Source organism: Gopherus evgoodei, chromosome 4, assembly GCF_007399415.2.
Source record: "Gopherus evgoodei ecotype Sinaloan lineage chromosome 4, rGopEvg1_v1.p, whole genome shotgun sequence".
Taxonomy (NCBI): Eukaryota; Metazoa; Chordata; order Testudines; family Testudinidae; genus Gopherus; species Gopherus evgoodei.
Genome location: NC_044325.1, coordinates 127,717,778 through 127,732,937, shown reverse-complemented (window position 1 = coordinate 127,732,937; position 15,160 = coordinate 127,717,778). Strand labels below are relative to the sequence as shown.

The window sequence follows — 15,160 nt, the reverse complement described above, 5'->3', positions numbered from 1 at the left end:
TCCATGAGCCAATAGGACGGGCTAAGAGGCGGCACCGAGGCAGGGCTCGGCCAATGGGAAGACGGCCGGGGCAGGGGAGGTGGGTTGTTCCAGAAGCAGGGTAAGAAGTGGGGTCGGGCGCGGCCATTGGGGGTGAGTGGCGGGGGTGCTGGACGAGACCATCAGGAAGAGGTGCTGTCTCTCCAGCAGCCCCGGCGCCCCGTGTCCGGGAGGGCGGGACGCCCCGCTTTGCGCTGGTAACCGGGCAGCACCAAGCAGCACCGAGCATGGACGGGGAGCGCTGCCCGAGAACATGTGTGATGGGGCGGGACTAAAATGGGCAGGGCGCGGTGGATGGGCGGGGCTAAGAGAGGTTGGGAGGGCGCTGGCAGGCATGGTGGCCCATGCATGGGGTGGCTTGGGATAGGATTGGGCAGGGCAGGGCGTGATGCGGGGCCGGCAGGGTGGAGGGAAGGAGAGGGGAGGGGTATGACTGGGTGCAGCTGGATAGTGTGTGGTATGGGGATCGGATGGGTAAGGACTAGGGGAGCAGCATGGAATATGGGAGGTGGGATGTGTGGGAGTGTGACAGGAAAGGGGTGGGGGATGGGGTAGGGTGCTGGAGATGGTGTGGAGGTCTGGTAGTGTGTAGTACGTGGGTGGGGCAGGACAGGTTGCTGGGGGACAGCATGTGGTCGGCAGGGACAGGACAGGTACCAAGGGGGGGCAATGTGTGGTGGGAAGGACTGGGTGCTGCAGAGTCTGTTGATGCCCCCAGCAGTGGCACAACTGCATTGACAACAGCATCTGCCCCTTCAGCTTCTGTTTCCTTGGCTGAAAGGCTGCTCTTGTGCTGGCATGATCAATAGGCCCTTCAGACCCATTTGGATGGGGATACAGATGGAGAGTAGCAAAAACTGACAGTAGGGCTGCAGGTTCCGTGCTAACAAAGAGAGCTGTAGGGAGGGTTGGGCTGGGACCCTCATCACCTGTCTCCAATCCCAACCTCAGGCATCCCAGTTGAGTATGGCCTTGGTGACCAGTGTGGTTAGTGACCATGTCCAGTCTAGGATTTAGGAGAAGGATGGTTTAAACAGCATTAGATTAGCTCAGTCTCACAAACCCAGGCATTACGTTGACTGGCTCAGCGCATGCTAAACATCTAAAGTACAGTTTATTTGCTCTTGGCTGGGTGTTTAGATGGCTAAATAACAGTGACTAAACCATCTCCCTACCCTGGTGTGGCCAGAGCCCAGGAGGAGGGCGCACCCAGCTCACTAAGGAGACCTGTGGCTGCTGTGAAAATGGCAGGAGTTGCAATCAGCACAGGACAGAAAGGCTCCCCGGGGAAGAAGGGGGCTGACTAAAAGAAGGGGAGAGGTTAGGAATGTGGGCAGTGACTTGCAAAATGAGGCGCTGAATGGGCAGGTGCAGCTGTGACACCTGGGAGGGGTGATCTGCCAGCCAGAACCTGGCTGGGAGATGGGACAGCCAGAGTGGCCAGAAGGGGCAGATGGCAAAGGAGACCACCTGGGTCTGTGATAGGATGTGGCTGCAGGAAAGGCTGGTGCAGGTTGATGCTATGTATGTGTCTACAACAGCAGGAATGAGCCTTGTTCTGTGCAGAGCTGAGGCAGTTGGGATGTTGTGTTTAGGAGCTGGGCCTCGGTACCAGAAACGAATTGACAAACCCCAGGGCATGTGCAGGGGGCTGGAGGGGGAGACTCCAGGGAAGGTGATTGGAGGAGGTAATTGGCCTAAGGGCAAGGGAATGAGGGAGGAAGAGGGGTAACGTGCAGGGCAGGGGCAAGATTAGGAGCTCCAGCAGGGGACTAAGAAAGTGAATCTACTTCCCTTGATTCTTCTTGGAGCTTCAGTCTGACAGGGTTTCTCCTTCATTTTCTGCTAAGCACTCCTGTGTGGCTGTTCAACAGCTGCCCAGCCCCACCCCAGCAATGGCTGCATGTTAGTGCTGGGTGAGGGATCCCTGTGCATACAGGGGAAGTGCTTTGGGATCCTTCAGGGGAAAGGAGTTGGAGATGTGTTGAGTTGATTATCTAGGGTGTGGTCTCTCTCCCGTTTCTTCCTAGCATGTTGTACTGATTAGACCGTTGCAGAGGACCCAGTGCAGCACCGAAGGCACAGACTCTCCCCACCACAGGGCTGGATTATCTCGGGGTTCACAGTGCTCTGACCAGGGTTGGGATTTGACACACACCCCCCAAGAGTGGGGAGAGCCCAGCTGCATTACTCTGTGGCCATGAGGTGCCTTGTTACCGGGGGCAATGTCAAAGGTGTGTGCCAGGCTACCATCTGGGCATGGGGGTGGGGAATAGGATGTGAGGCCTCTCCTCCAAGGGTCATTGGCTCCCATCTGGTCCCAGGGCAGAGGGACTGGGTTCAGCAGGGTGGGGAATGGGACACAGGACCGTTCGCCTCTAGGGGGCGCAGCCTCCAAATGGCTGTTTTTTCTGCCTCAGAGAGCAGGAGTTGAGGGGAGTGGGGGTGGAATGGGTCTGGCCCTGGATCACTGTCTTTTTCCTTCCCCCCTAGTCATAGGGAAGGCCGTGCACTCTCTGTCCCGCATCGGAGACGAGCTCTACGTAGAGCCCACAGAGGATGGGGTAAGGGGGGGTGTTGTTTTAACTGGTGAGGGGCACCCTTCTGATCTGAGGGGGGGGAGAATTGAAGGGGGTTGTCAGCAGAGAAAGGGGGGGTGGGTTTCCAAACAGGGTTTTGGAGCTATCATTGAGCTCCAAGAGGAGCAAGTTGGGTCACACCCTCGTTGGTGACGGGGCTGGCTCTCCCATGGGGGAGGCAGAGGGACTGGCTCTCCTGCCAGGGGGCTGGTCAATGATGGGTCTGGCTCTCCTGGGCGGGGGGGGGGGGGCAGAGGGGCTGGTTAGTGATGGGGCTGGCTTTCCTCTCCACAGCTCTCCCTGCGTGCTGTGAACTCTTCCCGCTCAGCCTATGCCTGCTTCCTATTCGCCCCGCTCTTCTTCCAGCTTTATGAGGAGGGAAGCCTGGACCCCGATGGGGAGACCTTCCGCTGCAAGGTCCTCATGAAGGTGAGATTGCTGTGCCGGGGCGTCAAGGGCGGGCCTCAGAGGGATGCCCCAGGGCCCAGGGATATCTGGGATATGGGAAGCCAAGCAGAAGGCCCTGGCGCTATGGTGTGGGGTGGAGGGTGAAGAGGGGAGAGCTGGGCTCAGGGATGTGTCCCTGGCTACACCCTGGCCTGTGCTGTCTCCTCGCAGCCTATGTGCCCAGTCCCTGTGTCCCAGGGGCTCCCCTGCAGGAGGCAGGAGCTTGTGGCTTTCTTTGCCCTGGACAGTGAGTGTAGATGGCATTTGGGCGGGGGGATCAGGGCTTGGGACCACTCTGTTCCATGAGAAAGAATCTTGGTGTGAATCTGCAGGACTCTTGGGTTCCCTCCCTGGCTCTGGGAGGGGAATAGGCGTCTTGTGGTTACAGCAGGGGAGCTGGGAGCCATTTTCCTAGCTGCGTGATAGGAGGTGCAGGTGGTGACGAGGTGGTGTCTGTGGCCCCCTAGTCCTTCCTGGGTGTGTTCCGCTCGCTGCCCTCCCTGGAAAAGATGGTGGAGAAGTGTCTGATTTCCCTGAACCCCCGGGCCAGCCGGCTGGTCGTGCAGCTGCACTGCAAGTACGGTGAGTGCACTGCTGCTGGGGAGCCCCCTAGTGGGGCGGGAGGCGAGGATCTGGGTGGTCCTGCTGGGGCAAGAAGGGGCATCAAGGGAGCCCTATTAGCAGGGTGGAGGAGGGAGATTGGAGGGCTCCCTAATGGCAGGAAGCACCTCAGGGGTCCAGCAAAGGTAGCAGGGGCCTTGGATGGAGTGAGTTGGGTTGGAGGGCTGGGGCAGAGCTGGGAGCCAGGTGGGCAGAGGGGGCCCTGCAGTGAATGGTACTGGAAAGCAGAAGAGGGGGAGGCGAGGGATGAGTGAAGCTGGGGGGGGGTGTGCAGTTTCCAAGGGTCAGACCCCCAGCCTGGTTCCCTATTGAACACAGGGCCAGGCTGGTGAGGTGTACTGGGGAGGATCTGCAGGGGTGGGTCCTGGGCTGGTGATGGTCCTGATGCAGGGGCAAAGGCGGCCCTGGCCCTGAGCTGCTGTCCTGATGTCCTTGGCAGGAGTCACCAAGACCCACAACTTGTCATTCCAAGAGTGTGAGTTGCTGCAGGCTGTTTTCGACAAGGAGCTGTGTGCCAACACGCTGCGTGCCCCTGCCCGGTGAGTGAGCTTTGCAGAGTTGGGGGAGAGGAAGCAAAGCATGAAGTATAGCTGAGGAGTTCTCAGCTCATTTCTTCCTGAGGCCTCCCTGCATGCTATAAAAACTCCAGGGCCCAGTGGGGAGGCCTCCAGTCTTCAGCTGCCTGAGCAGGGGCTTCTTGTGGGTGGGAGAAACATTAGCCCTGTGGGGCTGGAGCTCAGGGGCTTCAGCTGCAGTGTGTGTGGGATCTTGGGACTCTGGGCTTCAGCCACTGGATGGGAAGAGGGGTTCAGCCTCATGAGGTGCCGGGGCTTGGGGTGCCAGGGCTTGGGGCATCAGGCTTCAGTCCTGCAGCCTCGCTTCTGGCTTCAGCCCCGTAGGGGAAAGGGACTTGAGGTTCCGGGCTTCAGCTGCAGGGCCCCATGGACCCTTGTAGACCCTTAGTTGAGAACCATAGGTATAGATGAGGGGAGTGTGGACATACGCTGGCTCCCTTGGTTGCTAGTTTGGCATGGAGGGGGTGGGAAGATCAATGGGGCAGAAGCTGTCTCTCTGGGGTGCTAGGTTGGCACAGAAGAGGTGGGAGGATCGGGGGCACAGCTGGCTCTCTGGGGAACTAGGTTGGTGCACAGGGGGTGGGAGGATCGAGGGCACAGCTAGCTCTCTGGGGCACTGGGTTGGCACAGAGGGGGTGGGAGGATGCAGCTGTATCTGTAGGGTGGGGCTTACAGCTCTCTCACCTCTGGTGGCAGGGTACTGGTGGACGCTGTGGTCCATTTCCCGGTGACGCTGGCTGAGGTGACGCTGGGGGTCAGCCCTGCCGGGAAGGTGAGCTTCCGCAATTACCTGGATGAGGAGACAGGTGAGCCAGCTCCATCCTCCATGGGTCTCATCCCAAAGAGACACAGCATGGGTCAGTCCCCCTGCCATGGGGCTGGATTGGAGCTGACACCCCCTAGAGGGGAAGGGCCCCATATCCCACTCGACAAGCTTTGGGGTCTGGTTTGGCTGGCATCTCTGAGGCGGGAGGTTTTCGCAGCAGTTTATAGAGTGGCCAGTAGGTCCTAGGGAATGGCTTGGCAGTGTGGGGACACCGGGGAGCTGATGCTTAGATCCCTCTCTGTCCCCAGAACCCAGCAGGACAATGGTGACCGAGCTGTGCCTCTCCGAGGACGAGTTCCAGGACATCCAGGTGCAGCAGCAGTCCCATGTCACCTTCTGCCTCAAGGAGTTCAGGGTGAGCGAACAGAGCCAACCTGCCCCCCCACCTGTCCCCCCCAGCTCTTCTGCTCTAGGCTGAGGGTGGGGCTGCCTCACTGACCCTGTTTGTCTGCCCCTAGGGTCTCCTGAGCTTCGCCGAGTCCTCCAACCTGCCTCTCAACATCCACTTTGATTCCCCTGGCAGGTATGTCCAGGCCAGCCCCTTGTGAGGTGGGGATGCTCCCTTTACCTCAGTGTCCTGAGCTGGCTCTCCCCAGATGAGATCATGTGCTCACACTCCCTGGCCCTGACCCTCTGGATTGGTTGGGGTCCCATGTGGACTCCCTAGCCCTCTGCTGCAACTCACTCTCTCTCTCTCTCAATCTCTGTACACACCCTGTGCTGTCCTTGTAGAGTCCTGGACCTCCCCTCCCCATCTGTCTCAGTCTCCTGTTATATCCCTGCAGGCCAGCCATCTTCACTCTGTCAGACCCCCTGCTGGAAGTGCACCTGGTCCTCGCCACCCTGTCAGACCCCAACAGCAGCTCACAAGTCCACTCCACAACCTTGCAGGCCCGTCCAGCCAATGGGTAAGCAGAGGCCTGAGAGTTTGACAGTGGCACTCACAGTTGTCATCAGAGGTCAGAGTGAACAGCTCCATTGGACTGGCTGGCTGCCACCTCCCTCATGGGCTGCTGTTGCAGGCTGTCTGCAGACTCAGGCAGCAGCAGCAGCTTCTGTGGGATACTGGGCTGGCCACAGTGGGGAGGGGTAAGGACCCCATCTCCAGAGGCAGGGTTTGACTCTGGTCCCAGCCCTGCTCCCTTCTTCCCACAGTGCCTTTCCCACGGCTACCCCTGATGATGACTTCACAGGTGATGACATTGACTCCTACATGATTGCCATGGAGACCACATGTGAAGAGGGGCTAGGGCTGCCCTCCAGCCCCACCTTTCCCCAGAGACACCCCCATCCAGGCGCTGGACTGGAGTCACAGAGCAGTGCCATGGAGAGTGACCTGGAGGGGGCTGTGCCAGGGACCCCCCCACAGAAAAAGGTATGTACCGGGTGGGGGGGGGGGGGGAGAGGAGCTGTGTGGATTCCCAGCTGATGGTGGGGGATGGCAGGGCCTGTATTGAAGCCTGGAGGGAATGGGACCATGTGGGTGGAGAGAGAAGCTGGGGAATTCTCCCCTCCTCCTACATCCTGCTGCATTTCTTTTAGTTCCGCTCCTTGTTCTTTGGGTCGGTGCTGACCCCATCTCAGGCTGGGACCCATCCAGGGCCCAGCCAGGATGTGCTGGCTGAGGACAGTGAGGGAGAGTCCTGAGAGGTCACCTTCTGCAGCCTGGCTCCAAGCCCCCTGCCCCCCAAAAAGCCCCCAAGAGCCTGTGTGGAGAAGCTGGACTTTACAACCCTCTCAACTCTGCTGGAGCAGGGCAGGAAGAATAGGTGGGGCTGCTGCTTCTGAGCCACTGTGAATAAACATGGCCTGGTAAATAAAGCTTTTATAAGTCTGCTGCCTGCAGAGCTGCTGCTGGGGCTGGAGAAGCAGCTCAGCTCCCACCTCTCCTTGGGCAGAACACCCCCAGCCAGTTTGGGGGGGGGGGGGGTGCTGCAGGCAGGATCCTTTCCCTCATGCACCTTGCAGAGGCAGGGCCAGGAGTGGGAGGCAGGCTATTCCATCCCCCAAATGCCTCTTACTATAACCAAGTTCCCGGGCTGGTGGGTTTTAGCCTGGGGCAGGGGGTGTATCTATCTCCCCCAGCTTGCCCTGTGGGGACTGTCCTCGCTCAGAGTGAATTCCTGGGAACTGCTGGAGCTGGCTGTGAGGGGGCTGGCTATGGAGCTGAACTAGCAATGGCTGCAGGCTGAGTGGCTGGGGCACACAGTAACCCTCTTACTGCCCCAGGAGCACAATCCCACCCAGCCCTGAGGCCCAGTAACCAGTCATCTCCCCCTCACCCCTTTTCCTTGGCTAGAAGCCAGGAAATCTGCAGCTGCCAGTGCTCAGGGCACCTACCACAGCTGAGGGAAGCTGCCAGATTGTCCCCCTCTGCTGGGGTGCACAAACTAGGCAGAGTGGGGGGCTGGGTTCCGCTCCTGGGCACCTGGCTGGTATCAGCCCTGCTGCTTCCCAGCCACACTGGAGGCAGGAAGAGCAACCCCCCCCCTATTGTAATGGCTGTGATACCCCCTCCCAGGCAGCTGAGTTCACCCCCTGAGGTCCTCTGCTACAGTGACCCCCACATTGCTGCCTCCTTCTCCCACCTTAAAGAGGGGGCAGTCTGGGCTCAGCTGCCTCTGACACCCTCAACATCCCCTTCCTGTCAAGGGCCCCTTAGCTCCTGGAGCCATCAAGGTCCCTGCGGGGGCTGTGGCCCCCTGCTCTCCTCCATCATACCAGGAAGGTAGATCACAGCATAGTTCAGGGCCCCACCATAACACTCCTCACTCATGGTATAGGGGAAGTACAGCTCTCCCCAGAAGTGGCTGCACATCAGCACTGTGCCCCAGGTGGGGTCAGGAGATGCTGGGGGCTGGAAGGCATGTGCCCAGGGCTAGGTCCCTGCTCACAGGTCAGGCAGGAGTCTCCTGTGGCATTGGCTGCTGCAGGCAGGGGCTATGGGGAAATACCATTCTCCACTCCCAGGAGTATTAGAGCCTCAGCATAGGGCAGGACAGGGTATTCTCTGCATAGCCACAGGCTGGGGACAGGGAGGCAGCAGGGTAAGAATTTCTGGTAAATATTTATTCAAAAAGAAATCATCTCAGCATTAGGGGGGAGGGGTGGGGGGCTCAACTGGCAAAATAGACTTGATCCAAAAAGATTAAACCCACTCCCCCAAAATCAAGAGCCCTCCCTGGCCCCCTCTCTCCAGAGCAGGATTTTTGGTATCAAACTCCAGGAGTTTAAAAATAATAATTCAGCTCTGCCCCAGGCAGGCAGGGCAGGCACTGGACAGCAGAGACCCTCTGTGCAGAGAGCCAGGGGCAGGGCAGTGAGGGGGACCCCCAGTCCACGGGGTGGGGCAGGGGGAGTAGCCAGTTACTTCTTGGCCTTGGCCGAGTTGCGCGGGGGTGTGACAGGGCGGCCGCCAGGGTTCAGGCCGCTGAACTGCCCATACTTGCCCTTGTTCTTATCAGCCGGTTTCAGGATCTGCAGGAGGAGAGGCAGGTTGGATGTGCCGAAGGGGGACCCAGCCTGCTGTGCCCTGCCCTGACAAGAGGTGGGCCAGGGCCCATGCCAGCCCCCATAGCCCAGGGGCTGCTCTACTGCTCTTGAAATCAGAGCCCCGCCCCCTGTCTGAAGAAATGGCTGCCATGGGGACACCCCCCAGCTCCCCACACTCCTTCAGCCCCACAGCTCCTCTAAGGCCCAGACCCTTCCCCATCTGGGCCGTTACTGGAATGGGGGTTGTCCTCTGCAGGAGGTTTCCTCCCCCACTTGCCATTATCCCATCTGAGGTCTAACACCCCTCTTAGCTCCCCCCACGTTCCCCCTGGCAGGCAGCTCAGGCTGCAGGGCCAGGGCTGCCCCATGGTGCTGGCTCCGCATGCCCTCTGCCCCAGCAGGCTGGGCACAGCACTGCCCTGCCCTGGGCTCACCTGGAAGGAGCACATGAGCGTCTCGTCCACACTCATCATGGCTCCTGCGTTGTCAAACTCGCCGCAGTAGTTGGGGGCTGAGAAAAGCGTCACCAGCTGGCGCTTGGCAAAAAACTCGTAACCATCCTCCACCACCTGGGGCAGGGAGACAGGAGGTAGAGTCTGGCCCTACCCACCCCAGGCACCCCACTCCATGCCCCCAGCTCTGCCAGACACTGCCATCCCCAAACAGGCACAGCCTGGTACCACAGACTAACCCCTCTCTGTCACCCACATGGGACGCACGGGTGTGGGAGGGGGTGCGGTCAGGGGCGGCTCCAGGCACCAGGATGCCAAGGGCATGCCTACGGCGGCAAGCCACAGGGGGGCGCACTGCCAGTCGCTGTGAGGGCAGCAGGCAGGTTGCCTTCGACGGCCTGCCTGCCGAGGGTCTGCTGGTCCCATGGCTTCGGCGAACCTCCTGAAGGCATGCCACTGAATCCACGGGACCGGGGACCTCCCACAGGCAAGCCGCCGAAGGCAGCCTGCCTGCCGTGCTTGGGGCAGCAAAATACCTAGAGCTGCTCCTGCGTGCGGTGTGCAGGAAGGGGCTCAGGGCAAGAGGGTGGGGTGAAGGAGGGGATGCAGAGTATGGGAGGGGTGCAGCAGGGGGTTGGGGTACAGGATGGGTGCGGCAGCGGGCTCAGGGCAAGGGGTTGGGGCACAGGAGGGTTGTGGGATGTACAAAGGGGCTCAGGGCAGGGGTGTGGGCTGGAGTGCAGGAAAGACTGACCTAAACAATGCAAACTACCCCCAGCCAGCAGGTTCCTGTACCTAAGCCAGGGGAACCCGACCAGCAGAGCACCCCACACAGCTCTGACGATGCCCTCCATCCAGACCCACAACCCCACCCATCCACTCTGACGATGCTTTAACATGACCAACCCCCAGCTATCCTAGCCCTTCTGATGCCTCTCAATCCCCCTAGTGCTGGGCTCCCCCCAGGCTGGTACCTGGTGTGCCCGACAGATAAGGTCCAGGTCGTGTTTGTGCAGGAATTTGGCGACCACCTCAGAGCCAAAGGTGAAGGAGACGCCGCGATCATTCTCGCCCCAGCCCTGGACATCCTTGTCGGGGTCGGACCAGAGGAGGTCGCACAGCAGGCCCTGATCTGGCACGTCCGTGGGGCGCATGATCCTGCGGATCTGCTCCATCGACTGCAGGTCTGGTGAGAGTCCTGAGGGGAGGGAGGAAATCAGTCTGTTAGATTCCGCCCCTCATAGAAGCTCCAGCCGCTGTGGTAGCATATTAATAGGGCCCTTCGTTTTCAGTTTTTATTTTATTTAATTTTCACCAGGAATTTATCAGTGTTTATTACCACAACAACGAAACCAGGTGAAAATCAGTGCAAAAATAATTTTTCTGGGTAAATATCAGTTTTATTTTGGTGGACGGAAGGATGGGGGGAAAGTATTAGTAGATTAATGCTGTGAATTCCATTTATCAATGTGGTTTGCTGTAGAACTAAAACAGAACTCAAAACACGCCACCTCTGAGTTTAAGAAAACAATTCTCTCTAATCCCCAAATAAAGCTTTTCATTCTAACAAACAGTTTACTGGTGTAGACTTGGAACTATTAGCCTATAAATATTTATTTTTAATAATTGGGCCACGCAATTTGCAGCGCATACACTCAACTTCATCCTTTTCTCCTATTTTTACTTTTGAAAACTTTTGAATACTTCTTTGTGTTCCAAAATGTATTCTGATACAGATTTTCATTTTCTTCCCATTTTACCGTCTCAGATCTTTAAACCGTTATCTGCTAACATCTTGAAACGTATACATGGTGAGCATGAGATTCATCAGTATGTTCAGATGTGCACGCACTTCAGAGCTTGCACGCTGCCTGTTCGTTTCTTGTGTGTATCTTCTAGACCAGGGGTGGGCAAACTTTTTGGCCTGAGGGCCACATCTGGCTGGGGAAATTACATGCAGGGCCATGAATGTAGGGCTGGGACAGGTGGTTGGGGTGCGGGGCGGAATTCAGGGGGCTCATCAGGGGGTTGGGGCGCAGGAGGGAGTGCGGAGTGTGGGAGGGGGCTCAGGTCAGGGACTGGGGTGCAGGAGGGGGTGCGGCAGGGGGTTGGAGCGCAGGATGTACAAGGGGGCTCAGGACAGGGGGTTGCGGTGCAGGCTCCGTCCTGGCACTGTTTACCTGGAGCAGCTCCGGGATGGCACCAGTGCACAGTGAGGCTCAGGCAGGCTCCCTGCCTGCCCTGGCCCCATGCCGCACCGCTCCCAGAAGTGGCCGGCACCACATCCCAGCAGCCCGGGGGGGGGGGGGTGTCTTGTGGGGGGGGGGGGGGGGCTCTGTGCACTGCCCTCCCCTGCAGGTACCTCCCCCGAAGCTCCCATTGGCCATGGTTCCCTGTTCCCAGCCAATGGGAGCTGTGGAGGGCGGTGCCTGGAGGCAAGGGCAGCGCACAGAGCCCTCTGCCCCTGCCCCCCCTCCCCCAGGCTGCAGGGACATGGTGCCAGACGCTTCCAGCAATGGCATGGGGCCTGTGGCGTCACGGGGGTGGCAATCTCGCGGGCCAGATCCAGCCCACGAGCCATAGTTTGCCCATCCCTGTTGTAGACCAAGAAATAGCCTTAGTTCAACAGGCAGCTTTGCATATACACACAGACTAATGTATTATTGTGATACATATAGCTCATGCAAAGCTTTGTATTTTACTAATCAAACAAGTTTTGTTATATATATTTGAATGATACAAAAAGTAGGGTGAAAATCTGAAAAAGAATACTTTTTGTAAAACCTAGGGATTTTTTGGTAAATCCCACCATACACAGCCCCTATAGCAACTCCCTGCCCCACCAATTTCTGCCTTGCAGCACCCCACCCCAGATGTGTCCTCCACAGCCCTCCCAGCATCCATTAGCCCTGCCCCAACACCCCCCCATCCAACCCCCAGGACAACACCCTGTCCTGATCAAGTGCCCACAGCCCCATGGTGCCTAGCACCCTCTGCCTTCTGCAGCAGCGCCCTCTACTGGACAAAGCCCACACTGGAATTCCTGAAACACCCCACTATGCTGTCTCCCTCCTTCCTGGGGACAGGGTCACAGAGCACTGGCCACCACACCCTGCGGCTCCTCCCAAACCTCCATGGCCGCAGAAGATCTTCTCGTCCACAATAGCGGCAATGGGCAGGCAGTTGAAGCAGTCAGTGAACGTCTTCCACAGCTTGATGTTGTAGCGCCTCTTGCCTGTGGGACACAATGGTGGGGGATGGGGGCCCAGCCACTGAGGGAGACACGTGAGAGGGGCCCGCCTCCAAGGCTGGGCCCTGACCTGCTGGAAGAGACCCAGGCCATATAGGGAGCCAAGTGAACTGTGCAGCAACAGCACACACAGCCTTCCTTTGTAGGGGGCGCCAGTCTGACTTTAGGGTTAGCTACTGGGCACATGGGATATGGAGCAGAGGCTGCTCTCTGCCATGGACACTGGCGCACTCATGGTTGGGGTGTAGGGGATACAGTGGTCAGGGCAGAGGGGGTACAAGAGTATAGATGTGGGGCAGTGGAGGACATGAAGAGTACGCGGCAGAGCAATGCAGGCACATTCATCATAGAAGCCATAGATGTGGTTGATGCTGGCGCATTCGTGGTAGGGGTGAGAAGCAGGGTGGAGGGAGATTCGGGGGGCCAGGCGGTGGGCATTCGGGCAGGACCACACTCACTCTCATTGTAGAAGCTGTAGATGCGGTTGATGCTGGCACCCTCATGGTAAGGGTGAGGGGAGCAGGGTTGGGGGGGACTCAGGGCCGGGCGGGGGCATACTCACACTCATCATAGAAGCCGTAGATGCGGTTGATGCTGGCACACTCATGATTGCCGCGCAGCAGGAAGAAGTTCTCGGGATACTTGATCTTGTAGGCCAGCAGGAGGCAGATGGTCTCCAGCGACTGCTTCCCCCGGTCCACATAGTCGCCCAGGAAGAGGTAGTTGCTCTCAGGTGGGAAGCCGCCGTACTCGAAGAGCCGCAGCAGGTCATAGTACTGCCCATGGATGTCACCTGGAGAGGGTGGGAGGTGAGTACAGTAGCTACCACAGCCAAGCCTAACCCACCTCCCCCACAGAGCCAGGGTCCTCCCCGCACAGGCCCAGAGATCCCTCCCACCTCCGGAAACAGCCAGCAAGGGGGCCACAGAACCACCCCTGGCCTCTCCACCCAGTCTGAGCCAACGAACCCCCCCAGAGTGAACAAGGGGTACAGGGAATTCCCCCAGCCTCTCCCCCACGGCCACTGGGAGGAAGGTTCCAACCCCCTGACCTTTCTCACTCACCGCAAATCTTCAGTGGTGCTTCCAGTTCCAGCAGGATAGGCTGGCTCAGAAAGATCTCCCGTGACTTGAGGCAGAGGCCCCTGATCTCACTCTCTGTCAACTGCACATTCTTGCCAGGTCGGGACCCTTGCACTGCAACACAGAACAGTGGGCATCTCTGCCGGGCTGTGGTCATAGCCCCTGCACTGCTCAGAGACCCACCCACAGCTCAGGGCAAGGCCCCGGCTCCAGCTAGAATACTCCAAGGGGCTACAGGGCTGAACTGCCTGAGGCTTTTCTGGGCAGCCTGTGTACTACCACCACCCCTCCACCCACAAGGGCAGGTTAACAGGTGACTCAAGACCAGCAAAGGGGGAGGAGGCACCAAGCAGCCCTGGCCCAGCCTAGGTCCTCACCCGCTCTGTGCAGCCGGCTCAAGAGGCGCAGTGAGGCTGGACCTAGACCCAGCACAGACATTTCACACAGGACCTTTGGCTAGAACCCAGATGGGATCTTCAGACACTTTGCCAGTCAGAGGAGAGGTGGCACCCCCTACAGAGGAAAGGCCCCGCGTCCCATTCCCTCACCCCTCTCAGACAGCCAGTCCCCGCACCTTGGGGCAGGATTGGACCCACCACCCCCAGTGGAGAAAGACACCATATCCCATTCCCTCATCCCTCTGAGCCAGCCAGTTCTCCCACCCTGGGGCAGGATCAGAGCTGGTGCCCACAAGGGGGAAAGGTCCTGTATCCCATTCCCCACCCCCTGGCTCCTGGTCATACTAGAGTCCTTTTCAACATTGCAGGATGCAGAATACACATGCTTTAAGAAGCAGCGTGGCCTAACAGCTGATACTGGACTGTTAGATCGGGCACCTGGGTTCTTTCCCCAGCTCTGAACTGTTCTGTAATCTTGGACCACTCCCTTCCTCTGTGCCTCAATTTCCCCACAGAACTGATGCATTTGCTTTCTCTTTGTGATACACTGGGATGTGAGACCAGATAATCTGCCGCTCAGCAACTGCTCCCGTCCAGGGTTCAGCCCCAGGGGTCAACTACTCCCTAGAGAGCATAGCTAGGGTCGCCCCCCCAAACACCCCTAGTATTAGAAGTGTGCAGGGAAGTAACAGTTAATCTCCCCCTTTCTTTTGTTAACAGCACTGGGAGAGCAGAGTTCACACTAGGACGACCGGGTCTCCCCTTCCAGCTGAGATCAAGTCCCCACCACGCCCCCGGGAATGGGAGAGTCCCTAGCTCCTCCCTGGGGCCTACGAACAGCGCGTCCCACCCGGGTTTGCCATGAAATGTACAAGCCATGGGCCCGGCCGGCGTGGGGCAAGCAGCAAGCGGCCGGGCCGCTACCAGAGCCCGGGTCCCCCCGACCGCATAGGGCCAGCCCCGACCCCCGCCCAGGAGCGCACTGCAGGCAGGGAGACCCGAGCGAAAACAAAGGAACCCAGAAAGTCAACACGGAACTTCCCGGAGCGCCCGGCCAGGGCCCTTCCAGCCGCAGCGCTCGCCCCCCGCCCCAGCCCAGCCTGTGCGGGAGGAGGGAGTAGGAGCCAACCGGACAAACGCCCAGCACCACCCCGCGCCCTCAGTTGTTCCCGCTCGGGCCCCTCCCGGCCCGGCCCCCCGCACCTTCCAGCAGCCGCCCGATGATGGAGTCCAAGTTGAGTTTCTCGCCCTCCGACATGGCGGCTCTGCAGGGGGGAGACCCGGACTCCTGGGCTCCTCACGCTGCACTCTCCCCCCGCCCGCCTGCTTGGCTCCGCGAGGTCCGGCCTGAGAGCCTGGCTCTGACTGACTGCCGCTTTCAGCCAGGAGGCGGGTCGGG

The 15,160-nt window shown here is 59.1% G+C and overlaps 2 protein-coding genes across 10 annotated transcripts; one reads left to right on the top strand and one right to left on the bottom strand.

Annotated features, from left to right (window-relative positions):
* Window positions 1-6,923, top strand: RAD9A (RAD9 checkpoint clamp component A). 9 transcript variants are annotated; one of them, XM_030561016.1, is made up of 12 exons: window positions 1-100; window positions 2,070-2,273; window positions 2,533-2,603; window positions 2,913-3,047; window positions 3,533-3,647; window positions 4,126-4,225; window positions 4,958-5,067; window positions 5,336-5,442; window positions 5,546-5,610; window positions 5,873-5,995; window positions 6,243-6,462; window positions 6,630-6,923. In XM_030561016.1, the coding sequence occupies exons 2-12, from the start codon at window positions 2,240-2,242 to the stop codon at window positions 6,732-6,734; spliced, it is 1,185 nt and encodes a 394-aa protein (XP_030416876.1). In that variant the 5' UTR covers window positions 1-100; window positions 2,070-2,239; the 3' UTR covers window positions 6,735-6,923. The 9 variants fall into 9 exon arrangements, with proteins under 9 accessions (XP_030416876.1, XP_030416885.1, XP_030416883.1 ...); XM_030561023.1 differs by having other exon boundaries at window positions 60-79; XM_030561022.1 differs by lacking the exon at window positions 1-100 and adding an exon at window positions 108-132.
* Window positions 6,924-8,135: 1,212 nt separating this feature from the next.
* Window positions 8,136-15,123, bottom strand: PPP1CA (protein phosphatase 1 catalytic subunit alpha). The gene is made up of 7 exons (XM_030561026.1): window positions 14,965-15,123; window positions 13,346-13,477; window positions 12,844-13,074; window positions 12,162-12,266; window positions 10,006-10,229; window positions 9,014-9,148; window positions 8,136-8,564 (listed from the first exon to the last, which is right to left on the bottom strand). The coding sequence occupies exons 1-7, from the start codon at window positions 15,017-15,019 to the stop codon at window positions 8,454-8,456; spliced, it is 993 nt and encodes a 330-aa protein (XP_030416886.1). The 5' UTR covers window positions 15,020-15,123; the 3' UTR covers window positions 8,136-8,453.
* Between the last annotated feature and the right edge of the window lie 37 nt (window positions 15,124-15,160).

Bases quoted from the DNA above. Each gene is read 5' to 3' on its own strand.
- RAD9A (XM_030561016.1), top strand. From the start codon at position 2,240: ATGAGGTGCCTTGTTACCGGGGGCAATGTCAAAG. The intron at 2,274-2,532 runs GTGTGTGCCAGG...CTTCCCCCCTAG, and splicing joins TACCGGGGGCAATGTCAAAG to TCATAGGGAAGGCCGTGCAC. The intron at 5,996-6,242 runs GTAAGCAGAGGC...TTCTTCCCACAG, and splicing joins CAGGCCCGTCCAGCCAATGG to TGCCTTTCCCACGGCTACCC.
- PPP1CA (XM_030561026.1), bottom strand. From the start codon at position 15,019: ATGTCGGAGGGCGAGAAACTCAACTTGGACTCCATCATCGGGCGGCTG. The intron at 13,478-14,964 runs GTGCGGGGGGCC...TCTGTGTTGCAG, and splicing joins CATCGGGCGGCTGCTGGAAG to TGCAAGGGTCCCGACCTGGC. The intron at 10,230-12,161 runs GTTTGGGAGGAG...CCCTCCCCTCAG, and splicing joins GATCTTCTGCGGCCATGGAG to GACTCTCACCAGACCTGCAG.